Source organism: Daldinia caldariorum (assembly GCF_022478825.1).
Source record: "Daldinia caldariorum strain CBS 122874 unplaced genomic scaffold F4812scaffold_7, whole genome shotgun sequence".
Lineage (NCBI taxonomy): Eukaryota > Fungi > Ascomycota > Sordariomycetes > Xylariales > Hypoxylaceae > Daldinia > Daldinia caldariorum.
In genome coordinates this window covers 472443-488076 of record NW_025953043.1, presented here as the reverse complement: position 1 = coordinate 488076, position 15634 = coordinate 472443, and the positions used below count along the sequence as shown (strand labels likewise).

Genomic DNA, 15634 nt, shown 5'->3' with positions numbered 1-15634 from the left:
ATCTCAATATCCAAACTATCCAAATGTCCCAGCAACTCATCGACCTTTCCAGACCTTACCAGGTAGTCCACCCACCACCAACCAACCATCCTTTTTGCAAACCATCCCATCGGGTCCCTTAGCTTATTACATATCCTTCCCCTCACTCACTCCCTTCACCCATCGGTTCATTCAATCAATCAATCATAGCAACGGTATCAAAATCCCAAACAAAACAAAAAGGGAGCCACAAAAAATACCGAAAGAAAAAAAGCGGGAAGGCAGTCGTGGTGCAGATAGCACGCCAGACAGGTCCGGCCCCTCCCCCCTCGCTAGCCTTCATAATACCCCCGCAGCCGACCTTATCACCATGACCATCATCACGGTCCACAGGCCGATGGCCACGTCGCCGAGCGTCTTCTTCACCGCGGCCGAGGTGGCCATCGCCATCCCGCTCGGCATCGGCGAGTGCCAGATCTCGGTCGTTTTCGCCGGTGCCGGTGTCGGGGCCGGGTTCGCGTCCGCGGGAGCGGGGGCAGACGTGGGTGGAACTTCTACGGCACCGGCTTGGCTTATTATGCCTACGCCTGTGCCTGCTGGTTTGTTGTGGTAGTTGATGCCGCCGCTGATGTGAGGACTGCTGGAGCTGGAACTGTTGAAACCCCAGCCCGCGGCGCCGAAACCGAAGTTTGGAGCGGCGCTTTGCTGTTGCTGTTGCTGTGGCTGTTGGCGGGACTGTTGAAAAGGGGATGAAGACGGGGGAACGGGGACGGAGTAGGCGGCAGTTGGGAAGGAGGAGAATGTCGGGGGAGAGAAGGGGAACGTCGAAAGGATAGATTCGGTAGGGAAAGACAGATCCCAGGGAGTTAGGGAAGAATAGGCGTTTTTGCGGGCCGAGTCAAGGACCGTGCTTGCTATTGGTGTTGTCGAGTTCATCGTGGTTACGAAAGTCGCTGGGGCCGTTTTTGTCACATGGGTTACCCGTGCTATCGTGACCAGCTCTACGGGAGTAGACATAAATGCGCTGGGAATGGGACGAGTAGTAGTAATGGTGCGTTGGACCCGGCCTTGGGTTTGGGAATGTGCTGGAGCTGGGGCTGGGGCGGGAGCTGGAGATGCGGGGGGAATAATGTCGCCTGGGCAGAAGGTCGTTACGACTGTCACGTGGCTGGTAGCAACACGCCGGCCAGCCGTATAAGTGACATGGTGAGTGAGAGTGCTCGTGAAAGTTTTCGTAGCAGTGATTATCTCAACATGCTTTTGCTGCGTTTGATCCTCATCTTCGTCACATTCATCATCCTCGGGTGTTAGTGGGCTAGGTACAGGAGCTGCGCTGGCCTGTTTCCTGACGGTAGCAGTGGTAGCAGTCGCGATTTCAGTCTCAGTCGCAGTTCTTGTCTTGAAGGCAGTATGGAATGCAGTAGAAAATGCGGTAGAGAATGCGGTGGAAAACGAAAACACAGTGCAATCACAATCTGGGTCGTAAACGGGTATCGTAGCCGCAGGCGAAGGGACTTTTTGTTCTAGCGCTGCCATCTCGCATGATCCGGGGATATTAGCTGCTTCGTCGGGGCCTGCTGGAACAGGGACTAGGTTCGAGCCCTCGCCGCAGGAGACATAATTGGCCATGTACAACGCGTTGTTGCTTTGATCGAACGTCACTTTTGATGCGGTCAGCTCTCTGAATTTTCGTAGTGTGGTTTCTAGGACTCTTTGCATCGTGGTATATGACGAAATGCTGTACTTACCATAAGCTCCCCTTAAAAACGTATCTCCCAAGATCCATACTCCGACATTGCTCGTATACCATGCGCCGAGGAAGCATTCGTCCCCGCCGTACCAGATGAAGTCGCTATAACTAACGCTGATCTTTACTTTATTGTCGCCATCACCCCGAAGCTCAAAGTCCACACGGCCATCGGTGGTATTTCGCAGGTCACACGGCACTTTATAGCCGCCATTTCCATCAGGCTGGGCCCCTGGGAACCCGGCTGCTATAGCTGTGACCACTGACTCCGGCAGTAGAGAAAGCGTGGTACCCGAGTCGACAACGACCTGTAGTGGTAGGTTGGAGTCATTAATGGCCTTGATGCTTTGAGAAAGGGTATTCGCGGAGCCCGAACTAGAAGCAGAAGAAGGGACTTGGAGAGTGATCGAGTTCAGAGTCGCGACATAGTGCCTAGAAAGAGTTAGATAATGGATAGTTCTGCTCAATTTATTCCATATCATAAATTTGTCGGTGTGTGAGTTAGGAGACGTAAGGGAACAGGAATACATACGCATCGTTGGGATCCGTAGGGACTTTCGCCAAATAACCAGCATACTTATTCGTATCGACGCCTCCAAATACCATTTCCCCAGTGATGGCAGCTTGCTAAATGTTAGTCGTCGTATGTTCATATACAGCTATAACTTGGAGCGTATAAAAAATTACAAATCAACGGTGGTCTACTCACAGGTAGGCCCAGGCTGGGCACCCAAATCCAAGCTGAATAACTTGCTATCCGTGTACCCCTGCGCGGCCAACGAGTCTACGACGGATTCATATTGGATAACGCCGTGTCCATTACCATGGCCTAATCCTAGAATACCGAACCAGACATCGCTAGACGCATTCGAAACGCCAAACTGTTGCCCCGGGAGTTTCGCACCTGGATTTCTTCATTAGCAACTGTCGTTTTAAGAAATCATCATCATACCCCGCCTCCTTCTTTATAGGGATTGAATAGAAGAGAGCTGGTGTTCTACTTACCTGAGATGAACACGTCGTCCTGATGGTAGGTACCAGACGCGCTCCCCAATCCATACTGAATCATAAACGTCTTATTCAGATTCCTCGACGTAGGCGATAGCGCAGGATCGTAGTGCCCAAAGTCGGAGCAGAACTGGTGCACGTTCGTCGCGGCACAGTCCGGGTTAACCCATAGCTCGAACGAGCCCGTATCCAATAGCACGTTGACCGTCTGCGGCTTGTCGCCAGTCCCAATTGTCACTGCCTTCCTGTTAGAAATCAATTCACCGTGACAGTAAGACGGAAGCTCTTACGCTCAGCAAAGTAAGCCGCGCCGTAAACGCCTAGAACGTCGGACCCGAAATATCGTTTGGCCAAACTCGGCGTCCCAACACCCCTGTGCTCAATCTTCCTGAGGGGTAACGAGAGGACCTCGTGAGAGCCCTTAGGGAGGCTTGTCGCATTTGCCGACCCATTATGCGTCGTCGCATTGAACGGCTTCAAGGTAGTCGCCCGTCCCACGCCGATCAGCGTAGAAGCAGCAATGAAGAAAAAAGGGTTCGAAAACGACATGCTACGTCGTCGGTAAGTACGTTAGATAGTTAACCTGGGTCTTTTCGCAACGTGGTAGTTGCAAGCAAGTGTGCGCAGCACAGAAAAGCAGAAAAAATATTGTATGCCATTGAGGAGCGCATCGTGAAGTATATTAAACCGTTGGTCGTGGAATTTGAATGCGATAACTAGGAGACGGTTGTCGCTGAAGGGGTTGATGTTAAATTACCTTGAAGAATGGAGGGGCCCATTCCTCAGAGACATTTTCTCGTGCGGTCCGGCGGGAGCGCATGGTTAAAAGATGCCAATTCCTTAAAGACATGTAACGTCGATATGGCAACGAGGGGTTCTAAAAGAAGGGCGGCTCATTGGCTTCATGCCAGGGGATGGCCAGGTTCCCTTCTCCCCTAGATGACCACTGGCATGAGATCTCCATCATTGAGTATTATGCCCTTCATCGATCTAACAAATCTAGCTGAATTGCGAATTGCGAATTGTGTCCTGGTCAACGGAGCTGCGCGACAGATACGTATGGCTTAGAAATATGATTCTAATTAAAGATTTTACTTCAGCTTGGCCGAAGGGCGTTAGGTCAATAATAATGTCAATCTTATGATAAGTCGTAGAAGTACCTAATTACCTCAAAGTAAAACCTAACGACTAGGTGAGTATAACATGCACAGCGGAAGCGCACCAAAAAAAGGACCAAAAATCTACCTGTATCGTCGAATAACCCACCTGGGCTGCTGTTACTGCTGATGCCTCCGCCGCTGCTGTTCCAGGCGCCGTACTCTATACTCCCTCCATTCCCTCCGGCATGCGCCAACGCCGCCCAATAAATGCATTTGCATATGCGCTCCCTGAGAAGAGAGCACCTGTGATGGTGTATTGTGATATATTGCCTTGCTCTTTTTTTCTTTTTTTGTTCTTTTTTTTTTCTTCTATGCCTCGTCCTCGTCTTTCTGGTCGACCCAGTCGCGCCACTCCTTGTACTCGGAGTATAGCAGGGACTTCTTCTTGCCCTGGTAGCGCACGACTTTGAGTTCGACGCTCTGCCACTTGTCCTTACGACCCGACCAGCCGGCTTTGCGCATCAGGCTGACTAGCGTTTCTTCTTTGGTCCACCCTTGCTCGGCCGCGACGTCCGGCAGGTAAGTGGCGCCGAAGCGACGGCCCCGCTCCGAGAAGCTTATGCGCAGTCCGTGCTTACCGATCTCCCAGTCCATCGTATCGGCGCAGTCCTCGAAATCTGTTAATAGTGTAACGGCTACCTCGAGAGAGGGCAGCTCCCGCTTGCTGATGGGATCGAAGCGCATGTCGTTGATAGCCGAAGTGATGGCATAGGACGATAACCCCTCGCCGAGCTCCTGCGCTTCGAACGTCCCGATGCAGCCTCGAAGGGAAGTATTACCCGTGCGGGGAGACACAGTGTTCCAGGTGACGAACAGCGGGGATTCGGTAATGATGGTTTCCGGGAGAGAATCTGTCGAGGTCGCGGTTGTTTCGGTAGCGAGCGACAAAGATGAACCCGAAGAGGGTGAGGATGTGCTGCTTATGTCGGTAGATTCGGAACCGACTACTCGCTTAAGAGCGGGGATCTGCTTCTCGAGGCTCTCTTGTTTGCTCGAATCCTCGATGCCGGCTCCCGCATCTTTCTTGTACTCGTTCCACGCGTCCACAACTTCGCTAAGGCTAAGGGATTTGCGGCCCTCGAGGTACGCAGCGAGCGTCTCGAAGCAGTAAAGGCAATGCGGGACGGTAGCCATGGCTGGTTGCTTGGTTGCTTGGTTACTGCTTGGCGAAGTTTGGCTTTTCTTAAGGACCGTCGTAGACGCAATAGACGGTGAAAGCAGCTAGCAAGCCGACAAGAACCTTAGAAAATCAGCAAAGGCTTTGGAAGAACAAAAATAACCGAGAATGGAGTCAAGCGAGCGATCAAGGAAGCGATTAAACAAGCGGGAGTTGGAAGAGGGGAGAATCGAAGGTGGGCGGGTGGATCAGCTAAGAATCTCTGGTCCTAAAATGTTTGCATTAGTGGCAGTCGTTACAGTGGTTGCAGGTTGCCAGTTGGGGTCTGTGGATTTGAGACACCCCGCTTTCCCTATTCATATCAGCAGTTATCTGCACAGGTTAGGCGCTATCTGCATGTCGATGTTGCACGTTGCATTAGGTGCCTCCTACTAAGCATAGGAAGTATAAAGTAGATGCCTGACAATGCACAATTCTTTTCATAATATTTCATGACTCCATCAAGGTCCAACTAAAAATAGCCTTACTTTTGGTGATGGCGGTGGCCTTTTATAACTTAAATTCAGCAAAATACTAACAGCCTCATTCTTCAGCTTGTGTACCTATCTTTGTACCTGTGGAAATTTTCCAACGTGTAGTAATCAAATAGGTACCTAACCTAACCTAACCTACCTAATCATATACCTAGGTCTGTCTGTGTCCTTACTATGACAGACGAGTTACATTGACTAATGCTCCCAAGAATCCAGCTCAAGTATTTTCTGAGTCGACTATTAATGCAACGTTCGTCAACTTAGGCTGGCCCTATTTCAATATATAGGTACCTGTTCTTGGGAAGTGGAGAGGCCAGACTCTAAATAGAACATGCCACCAACGGCTAGTTATAGCGCAAGAGTAAATATAACAGCTAGTGGCAACTTGGCGCTTTGCAAGAAAGGCGCTTAAAAGCCACCAGTAAGCTACTCAGCCCCGGAATATCCGTAATCATCAGCACAACAGCGCCGGGATTAGGTTAACGATGGCTTAATGTTTTTCTACGCGGCGTTATCCAACAAGAGTCTAGATCAAGCCGTCTGATCAAGCCATCTATATTGCATTATGACGATATTAATTAATACCTCAGCCACCAGCGATGACGTCCCCTTCCCACGGGAGTCCCTGGAGGTCTTCGTAGTAACTCTGATCCATACCAGCTTGCTGCCGAGCCTCGACATTGAACGGGCCTTTCACCGCACCTCTAAAGTGTTTCTGCACGTTGCTTCGAAATACTTGCACCGGGTCTGCGCCTTCTTGCTGGCAGATCCAGGTGAGCCACCTGTGTCCCGTAGTGACATGCGTAATCTCATCGTTGTGTATCACGTTCAACGCGTCGACGCTTTCGGCGTCTCTCGCATTTTGGAACTTTTCGATAGTCCTTGGATTGACGTCAAGGCCACGCGCTTCGTGGACGAGGGCAATAACGCTTATCCTTGCGCGCAGGTCGTGGGATGTTCGTACAGCAGACTCCCACAAACCGTGGTGGACCGGTAGAGCACCAAAGTGGCTCCCCAGCTCCTCTAACCTTGCTCGTAGTAAAGAGAAATGCTTGGCCTCGTCGTTGGCGACTTTCAGCCAGTCGTAGAAAAACGTGCGCGGTAGTGGGCGTGGGCTGTCGTTCCCATCCCGCGCTGTCGTGTGAAACGAAGCGAATCGGACCATGATGTCGATAGCTAGATCGATGGCCCACTGCTCGATGTTTGCCAGCGCGTGGAGCATCATGATCCTGTTTTTAAGGTTTCCCCCCTTGCGAGCTCTGGGCATCTGCCCCGGTTTCAGCTGGGTCTGATTTTGTCTTGGCGGCTCATGGGGAGGAACCACGGTGCCAGCCCCAATATCCATGGGCGAAGACGACTGCTCACGCGTTGCAAACAACGAGAAGAGATGCGTTGTCAATTCAATCTTGTGCTCGGGATTAGAGGTGTTTAGAATGTGATTGCACCAATCGCACAAGCTCGCATTCTCGCTAAGATATTTAGCAGGACCTGAGGGATCAGTTCTGGGGCCGTGTTTAAATTTCACCTTCTCGCTGACGGGCTCGATCTTGTCGAGCTGTAAGTTCTCAGCTCCGGCAATCTGTATGCTCACCCTTTCACCTTGAACGGTGACCGGGAACGTGCAGGCTTTGATACCGTAACTAGACTCACCGGTCTCTACGTTAAAGTCATAGGCATGCCACGGGCAAGAGGCAATGTAGGACGAGTCTTCGATATCTATGTGAGCCTCGGCCATCGGCCCACCAGCGTGAGGACATTCTGCCTCCATTGCATAGTAGTTCCAGGAATCTGGACTTTCTGCCGGTGGTAGTGCTACATGGCTCGGCCGATCAATTCTCGGCAAGCGAAAGAGAACAAGGCGCTTGCCATTGGAGAGAGTTATTGTATGCCTGGTGTGTCTCAGGTCTTGTAGACGACCGACATCGATAACGGACATGGTGTGAAAACGCAAGCCGCGAGGCGAGCTCCAATCTCGGTGCACAAGATTTGGAATAGTTTGCCAGCTCTGACTTGGAAATTTTGATAATGAAAATATTAGGGGGGTTGAAACTTTTGGTCTGACACCCAAGAGCTTGAACATGGCTCTTGGCTGACTACCGAATTCTTGTCATTCTGGGATTGAAGATGAATACCTGACATATGTATTGTAGAAACATTGATTTCAATGTTCCTCGCCTTGGGAATAATATTTTAATGTGGGCCGTATCGTGTGGCTCGTGTATTCGAGTATCCACCTTTTCGCAGTACAGTGTAAATTATATAAGATACTATGTATTGTAGATGGTATACCGTATACGAGGGTACGTACATGATTAAATAATTTGGAAATCAGGGGAAGTTTACGAACATGATTTGGTTCGTCTCATCTTTTTTTCTTCTTTTTCTCGCGTGGACGTTCTAACTTCTTCAAACCCCTACCATCCGAAATACGTCGAACTTGATGACGAATCTTTCTTGAACTTGCTTTCGTCCATGAGTTTCCTCTCATAATTTAAATAACTACTAGGCCACGACCCAGTCCTTTTTTCGGGTTCATCTTGGAACACGGAAAGATGGAGAGCCGTCCCTGATCGTCCCTCGGATGCCAAGATTGTTTGACTGTTTACTCCCACAGCGTTGCATTGCAGCAACCCCGATGCTACGGAGCGGCTCAAATAAGCATTTCAAGTTGTTACAGCGTCGTCTCATACCCTTGCTCGCTAACGACTTTCCGCCCGTCTCGTCCCAGTTCTTCGTCCTCTCCAGTTCTCCGTGCTCTCCAGCTGGGGTCTGCGCTACTCAGTATCCGCCTATTAAACTTCGTTTTGAGGGATCTTACAGGCAGATCTGTTCCCCAGCGGGGCTGCCAATGTTCCTGTCATCTGGGACTAACGAGGGTCTGTTATTTGGTTTCTTCGAGAACGGCCAGAGTTCTAGGCCATACTCGAGCCAGTCTCACCCTGGACCTCCCTGCCAATTGTTTCCTGATCAAGTACGTAGTGACGGGAAATGGACTTTCCGAACGTCTCAAGTAGTCTTGCCCATCGAGGATCAGTATTGTAACAAGGGACACTCGAAGGCGCTTGCCCTTCCGTAGACATGCTGACTTCGCCTCAACGTAATCATACAAAAGGCCATCTAGTCCACGTCCCATTTCGTGTTTTCGTTTCTTTCTTCCCTATCCTCTGCGAGTTATAGCCACTCTAGTTGATCAAACCTTCATTTCGCCTTTTAGCAGCATATTCACGCAAGCTCGTCGCCGGCCGACCTATACCATTTCAATTTTCAAAAAGACAGAACTTTAAACCAGTCAAGATGAAGCTTTCAGTCGTTCTCTTCGGTCTCTTTTCCACCGTCGCCATGGCGGAGCTCAGTAAGCTGACGAGAATCAATCCCGTAGATAAGTATACTTGCTGACCACCACTACAGCCAAAGTGCCCCGATCGCAGAAGCCTGTAGTCGCACGACAGGATGGAGAAAAGGTCCAGGCGGCATCCATGGTCGACGCTAACGGAAACATCGTAGCTTTCAACGCCGCCGGCGTCACTAAGAACCAACGCGTATAAACTCATTCTGCGCGAGGCACAGCCACCGAGGATGAAGGATATATCAAGTCGTACGTTCGGCGTGTATATTTGGAACCCATCCAGCCGCCCAAGAAATATGACCTAATGAAGCAAAGCTATTGGCGCCAAGGACAGCAAACCACACCAAGAAGGAACCTGGATGAATGACGGAATTAGGATGGGAGAGGGCTCGATATCGAGCCGAGCTTGGACTTATACCTAGAGTATTTGTGAATATATGCTAATACCTATTATTACCTGAACCCAAAGCTACCTAGCCTATCTGCCTATCTAGGTAATGTGCATCGTTTTAAATTAAGTTCGGATATCCGCAGTGCATCTCGTCTTTGAATCGTTCGTTGCGATGATGGTAATTTCCATATGCAGTCATCGTCTAGAATATGGCACGAAATTGAGGGTTGTAGAGGAAATGGAATAGTTTTTAGCTGGGTTGACCTGCGTGGAACAAGCCTTCTAGAAAATTCGTATGACTTTCGTGGACCGCGCATCCCGGTGTAGGACTAATAACATGGATTTCCAGGGTATCCAGTTCACCAACTCCGTGCGAGACGATGGCGTATCCTTTCCGCGCTTGAATAGCCTAATGCCCTGGTCATGTGATTGTGAATACGGAGATTCTATTAGGCAACTCGCCTTGAATTGTAATCGTGCTCGATCAGTTTTAAAACCCGGCTTGCTCCCAAAGACCGTCGTTACCAATTCGGAATTATCCCAGCGAGGCACAGCCCCAGGAGCGGGCCGCACGATGGAGTCTTCAACAGTTTGTTGTTGACCGTGCTGAGTCCAAAACTCCAAGTTTAGCAACACTCCACGGGGGGCAGCTCTCTTATTGGTTAGTTTATATACCCCTAGATACTTTAGAACCGGGGTAAGCAGCGCTGTCGATTTTCTTTTGAATAGGGAAACCAATTACCTCATCAAAAATCCGGTGAGCGAAGAAAATCTTCGCTACGCGTCATAAACAAACCCCGTTGCTGCCGGAAATATTGCTTTTTGATGGTCAGTTCACCGTTCACCCCATGCCGCCCGCCGTACGAGCCATGCGAACCTGGGGTTGGCTTCCAGATACCGAGGAAGTTGTCGAAAGATTTCCATCGCGTACGGCGAGTAAAGGATTTCATGCGTTGTTCAATAAGGCTGATCTATGTGAAAAGTATCCGCGCAGTTATACCGCTTTAAGCTGCAAGTAGGACCAGGTTTCTAAGTTCAATTCGTCCGTCTCGTTGAACAGTTCATCGAGTCTCCATCTTTCGTCACGGAGCCGAGCGTGATTGGTCTTTGGTCTAAACACCGCATGCAGTTTAGCTGACTCGACAAGGGTCCTCCAGCTTAAACTCAGCCGCAACGCGTTATCAAGCCCTACCATGATCCATCTCAGGTTAGCAAGAGCCCACGATGTGGATTTGGTGGTTGCTAGTCGCTAGACGAATCTCGCGGTGACCCAATCGCCATTGCTTGTTGCCGAAGCCAGCGTTGGCACCAACGCAGGGCGTTCTTCCGCAATTCTATATTGGCAATAATACAAGCTTTTGTCACGTCGCTAGGTGCCTCCTCGTCTCATGGTTTCGTAGTAGGTATCCAAGGCGGAACCTTCCAGCTGAAGAGAAGATCTGGTTGGTGTAATTTCCACCAGCGCTGCCTGCTGGAGCCACCAATAAGTGCCCTGCTTTGGATAGAACCTGGCGGGACGGTGTTTGCATGAGGCTATGCATATGGCTCATGTTTGCTTTCCTACCTAGGTACCTACCCAGTTTTTTTCTTTTTCTTTTTCTTTCTTAAGACTTTATATAGTAGCTATCCACCCGCGCGGGGTTGTCTCGTAAGGCTGCATTAGATTCCGTTAAATATCGTCAGCTGCTCGGCGATACCAATCTCACTAACCTAGTGTCTATTCGATGCCCACGATGGAGGTATAAGACGTACCATAGAGGAAAATATCGTTCAAAAGTTCAGTAAAAGCCAGATAGTCTTTCCTACAGCTTCAAGGCGAGAGTAATAAACCACTGTTTCGGAGTATCCCAAGCGTTGAAGATGGGTTCCGGGCATCGAGATAACGCGCAGTTTAGCAGAGCAAAATGGAGGAAGACGATACTGCTGCCGTGTTGGATATTTCAAATCCTCATTCTCTTAGCGATGATGGGTTTGTTTTCCTATCGACTCTCACGAACGTCTAAGACATGGAAAGACCAGCTAGATCAGGGCGAGGATCCTACAGTGGAGTTTATGTGAGTGAAAAAAAAAAAACGTTTGGTTGCCGTTTATAAATTTGACGATAAATCCTAAGAGGAGGGGTTTGGCTAACCTGTATCGCAGATGGGAAACGGCCATCATCACATTTTCGTTCATCTCCCTCGTCATAGTATTCGTCTCGATAGCACGATTTATCGCCGAGGTGTTGACGCCTCTACCTCTGTTGTTTGGTAACATCATAAACCTGGCTCTTACATCTGCCGTCCTAGCCCTTGATATCGTGGTTTACGTCAGATACGCCGATAGGGCCTACTCCTTAGTAGGATTAATATTTGACTGCTTACTCTTGTAAGTTCTGATTCTATTCGTAAACATCCCGGCGATGCAAGACGGAAGTGCTCATGAGTTCCTTCAAGATTCTTCACTATCATCCCTACCTTCTATTCATTTACCATCTATCGTCGCCTATTGAGTTACGACGATTACCATATACCCGGCAATGTCAAGCCGTATGGCTACGCTAGTACCGAAGACCCCGAAGAGACGGCGTATCGAACATCGTGGCGTGAAGCTCCTACACCGTACGATCCAACAAATCCTTACGTGACGGTTACTCGGCCACGATCGATGTCCGCCGTTAGCTGCCGTATATCTGTAGCCCTCGGTAGCCAGCCATCTTCGCCACAAACAACTCCGCCACCGACGACGGAGCGCCCTATGAGCTATGACCATAAGCGCGATACTAAATTCGACGAATACGTGCAACGGCGGTCAAGATCCTATAGCAAAGCCGATGTAGAACGAGCACTCGGAGTCGAATTCGGCTGGGAAGATACTCGCGACCAGCGCGACAGCATAATCAACTCAGGGACAATATCAGTCCTACAAGTAAGGGCTAGGGGAGATTCGCTATCAACAAGGCAAGGGAGCCTGCAGGCAAGCCTTAGTAGGAACACCAGCAGCAGCACTACTACTACCACTACCACCACTAGCGCCGCTACAAGCAATCCAAGCAATCCAACACCGACATTAGAGGCGCAAAATGCGATGTTAAGGGCGCATAGCCTAATTAGCGTGCCAGAAGTTCACGAGGAAGACGGTGATTTCGGATCGATATGGAATATGATAGGGAGCAAAACGGGGGAGAGCCAAGAGACATTACTGGGAAACGACGAGGTTTCACGATCTAGCTCGGGGGCTAGTAGGTATGACCGAGAGAGAATGGAGCAGGTTGAAGGATTAGAAGTGGTCCAGCTTGAAAGCGGCAAAGACGAAAGAAAAGCATGAACTAGGCGGCTACGATACCCTTAAAAGGAGCGAATGAATAAACGATCTTAAAAAAAAAATTAAAAAAAAGACGACGCCCAAATAAGGAGATGTGCCATGCGACACGAGCATTGGAAGCCAATACGTTCATGTGGCAGGCTGAGTTGTTGGCAAGGTGTTGTGGTAAGGCGTTGGTCAGGTGTTGCTAAATTGTTGTTTTCAAGAAATTTGTAGCCCTCGACGAAATTCGAAGGTTGTGTATAAGAGGGGCCTACCCGATCTTAGGCTGCCTTAGGTAAGGTAATAAGGGTTACCTGACAAAACATGGGTATCGTATCTAACAGGTTAGGTTAAGAGGTAGGTAGGTAGGTAGGTACCTAGTTTATATCAGGCAGGTCAGGTATAGGTAAGCGCATCCTACTACATAAGGTACCTCCTACCTACATGTAGATAGACTAGGTATACTAAAATACACCACGTTAGACTAGCATAAGCTAGAAGACTTCTAACAAATGAAAGGCTTCTTACACTTACACACATGTACCTAAGGTATACTCCAGCAAAACAACATCAGATGCTACCATCGATGATTAGCTTTCCCAACACTTCCCAACGCTAGCATTCATTCCGAATTTTGGTCTCGATGTCTCTATACCACGACATCATTATGCCTAAGTCGCATAGCACTAACACTATCTTAACCAAGCTTTCGTCAACACTGACTTTCCCTTGTGATAATCCAGGTTGTATAAATTTTGCTAGTTTCGCTTGTCCTTCCTGCCTTCTAGTACAGTACTGTTCACGGGAATGCCAGAAAGCAGATGTCGGCCACGAGATTGTCTGCAAATCTGAATACGCGAACCCTGAATGGAGTCCTCAATGGTTCCAAGAGGGAAGACAGCCCACATACTTCGACCAATATCCTCCACACTTGAATTCGGCTCGGTGAAAATGAGGGAATCGGGTACTCGAGAGATCTGGATCTGCTATTCGTCGGTACATCTGCTCATGTGTCGTCCAAAATAGTTTGGCATTGTTGATATCCTTCATGTAGGTTGCGGAGATCTCAGAAACGTTATGATGACCGTCACCCTCATCCCGAACAACTACCCTGGGGGAATTAGAATCGTGATGAATAACAAAGACATCGATAAGATTTTCCGCGCCTACATAATGCTTGCTTATATCCTCTGTAACGACGACGCGGTTCTGGCGGCCGAGAACACCTTGCACCTGTGGTATTCAGCCTTTTTTACCTGATACGTTAGCCGACTGGATGGGCGGTCCGCTATATCGATACGTCGCCAAACATACCAAAGCATTACAACGCGAGTACGGGCTCGAGGCAAATTATATAGGGAATCTTTTCGTAAAGAAAAGTGTCGATATGTGTACGGTAAGAATGTCTAAACCACGGAGCAGTGTCCCCGCGGCCATCAATCTCACTTTAAACTACTCGGATCGGCCCTATCTAGCAAATTACCTGCAGAGAGACCTGCCGCCAGACGAAGCTAAGTCTGCTCGAGATGCTATAGTCGCTTCTAAAACTAGGCGAGACTACAGAGAGCGTTTTCTATATAGACAGCCGTATAGCGAGCGCCCAGTCCACGTCAAATTCATGGAACACGGGATACTAGCGCCCTTCGGTCGGAATCTTAGTCGCTACACCAAACCCAACATGTCAGTCCCCTAAAAGCTCTATTTCCTAGCGCATCAGCCAACCCTTCTGCCATCTCGTCCTAGCACTCTATTCGACTGTTCTAGAGGAGTAGCACAATGGCTCCTTGACGACTCAAAAGGACCAGAGCGTGGGTGGTCTCGCTCCATGTACAAGCAGATACCTTGCGGAGCTACACACCACGATATATACGGCAAGCTTTATTATTTCCTGCAATGGCTTATTTCCATGGCCAGATACGCACTCTCAATATAAAATTCGACCTTGAGCACAGTACCCTAGACCGCCTCTCCCACATCAGAAAAGGCGAGCGGTTTGACCGCATCCTTGTACGTATTATTCTCGTCTCCCTCAGATTACATTTAGGCGCATGCCAAATGGACTGACTAGCCGAACTACCCACCCATTCGTACATCGTGTCAAAAAGCATCCCGATGTGGCCTGCTGCGCAACTCAAACCTTGGAATCGCTGGTCTACCATCATAGCGCCCATGTAGGGTACCACCTAACGAGCGTAGAAAAATGAATACCAACGACTGCAGGGTCACGCTCGAGGAAGTGGAAGAATATCTTGAAGTGGATCCTGACGTGCAACCCTTCTGGCTTCTCGTGCGTGTGACGCTGTCATGCTGCTTAGGCGCGAATTACTTGTCCAAGACCAAGGCGGTCTCAAACCGTTCTATAGAATGTAATGTTCACTCACCCGAACCCTCATTTTGCGGAACGCTATGAAACGCTGACGCCTAAACTCATTAGGAACATATGCGAATACTTCACAGGGGACTGGCAAGACAGCGACGTATGCGAAAAAGAACGTACGATCGTCGAGGAGTGGCCTTACCTTCGGAAACCGGGTCGGCATAGCACGAATGCCGACTTGTGTTCCGAGGACAGATAGCCTGCCGTGCGTTATACGGAGTGGTGTCTACGATCCGCGGCCGAGTAGACAGGTATAGTTTGGTCGCAATAACTCGCCACGCGGAGCGGAGGCGGGTGGATATAGAAGACTTGTAGTTATTCAAGAACACTGTCTTAGTCTATCTTCTGACAGGATTAAATAAATTGACCAAAAACTACTTCATCTGCAATGGCTTGTTCTGATGTCCTTGCGGTCTCGGGTATTAGTGGCCGTGTAAATGGAAGAATTAGCTTTCAATATTCAAGTCCGAGGTTTCTTTTTTATTTTTTATTTTTTTTAAAAAAAGAAAGGAGCCTCTAACCAGGTCATACTTTAGTAAAAAAAAAAAAAAAAAAAAAAAAAAAAAAAAAAAAAAAAAAAATAAATATAAAAAAAATATTTTTTGTTAATTAAGGGGGGTTGGGGTGGTATGGGTTTGGGGGTGGGGTGCGAGCCAGGTGGTTAGGGAAATTGGGGGGTATGGTGTTGTTA

At 49.0% G+C, this 15634-nt stretch overlaps 7 protein-coding genes across 7 annotated transcripts; 4 read left to right on the top strand and 3 right to left on the bottom strand.

Annotated features, from left to right (window-relative positions):
• Window positions 1-214: 214 nt before the first annotated feature.
• Window positions 215-3743, bottom strand: F4812DRAFT_361218 (acid protease). Its single transcript, XM_047931846.1, has 6 exons — window positions 3025-3743; window positions 2732-2971; window positions 2436-2630; window positions 2259-2349; window positions 1728-2158; window positions 215-1640 (listed from the first exon to the last, which is right to left on the bottom strand). Exons 1-6 carry the CDS (start codon window positions 3281-3283, stop codon window positions 319-321), a joined length of 2538 nt encoding a protein of 845 aa, XP_047790609.1. The 5' UTR covers window positions 3284-3743; the 3' UTR covers window positions 215-318.
• F4812DRAFT_361217 (AMMECR1 domain-containing protein) lies at window positions 3744-5579 on the bottom strand. The gene has a single exon (XM_047931845.1). It carries the CDS (start codon window positions 5026-5028, stop codon window positions 4204-4206), a length of 825 nt encoding a protein of 274 aa, XP_047790608.1. The 5' UTR covers window positions 5029-5579; the 3' UTR covers window positions 3744-4203.
• Window positions 5580-5608: 29 nt separating this feature from the next.
• F4812DRAFT_426216 (Rieske [2Fe-2S] domain protein) lies at window positions 5609-7745 on the bottom strand. Its single transcript, XM_047933989.1, has one exon. It carries the CDS (start codon window positions 7622-7624, stop codon window positions 6131-6133), a length of 1494 nt encoding a protein of 497 aa, XP_047790607.1. The 5' UTR covers window positions 7625-7745; the 3' UTR covers window positions 5609-6130.
• A 953-nt stretch (window positions 7746-8698) lies between these two features.
• F4812DRAFT_361655 (uncharacterized protein) lies at window positions 8699-9333 on the top strand. Its single transcript, XM_047931851.1, has 2 exons — window positions 8699-8896; window positions 8953-9333. Exons 1-2 carry the CDS (start codon window positions 8839-8841, stop codon window positions 9087-9089), a joined length of 195 nt encoding a protein of 64 aa, XP_047790606.1. The 5' UTR covers window positions 8699-8838; the 3' UTR covers window positions 9090-9333.
• A 1653-nt stretch (window positions 9334-10986) lies between these two features.
• F4812DRAFT_361495 (uncharacterized protein) lies at window positions 10987-13088 on the top strand. The gene is made up of 3 exons (XM_047931849.1): window positions 10987-11335; window positions 11424-11648; window positions 11717-13088. The coding sequence occupies exons 1-3, from the start codon at window positions 11142-11144 to the stop codon at window positions 12585-12587; spliced, it is 1290 nt and encodes a 429-aa protein (XP_047790605.1). The 5' UTR covers window positions 10987-11141; the 3' UTR covers window positions 12588-13088.
• Window positions 13089-13101: 13 nt separating this feature from the next.
• On the top strand, window positions 13102-14246 carry F4812DRAFT_426190 (uncharacterized protein). Its single transcript, XM_047933988.1, has 3 exons — window positions 13102-13562; window positions 13621-13962; window positions 14042-14246. Exon 1 carries the CDS (start codon window positions 13210-13212, stop codon window positions 13513-13515), a length of 306 nt encoding a protein of 101 aa, XP_047790604.1. The 5' UTR covers window positions 13102-13209; the 3' UTR covers window positions 13516-13562; window positions 13621-13962; window positions 14042-14246.
• Window positions 13679-14361, top strand: F4812DRAFT_361207 (uncharacterized protein). The gene has a single exon (XM_047931844.1). The coding sequence runs from the start codon at window positions 13843-13845 to the stop codon at window positions 14257-14259; it is 417 nt and encodes a 138-aa protein (XP_047790603.1). The 5' UTR covers window positions 13679-13842; the 3' UTR covers window positions 14260-14361.
• Window positions 14362-15634: the final 1273 nt, after the last annotated feature.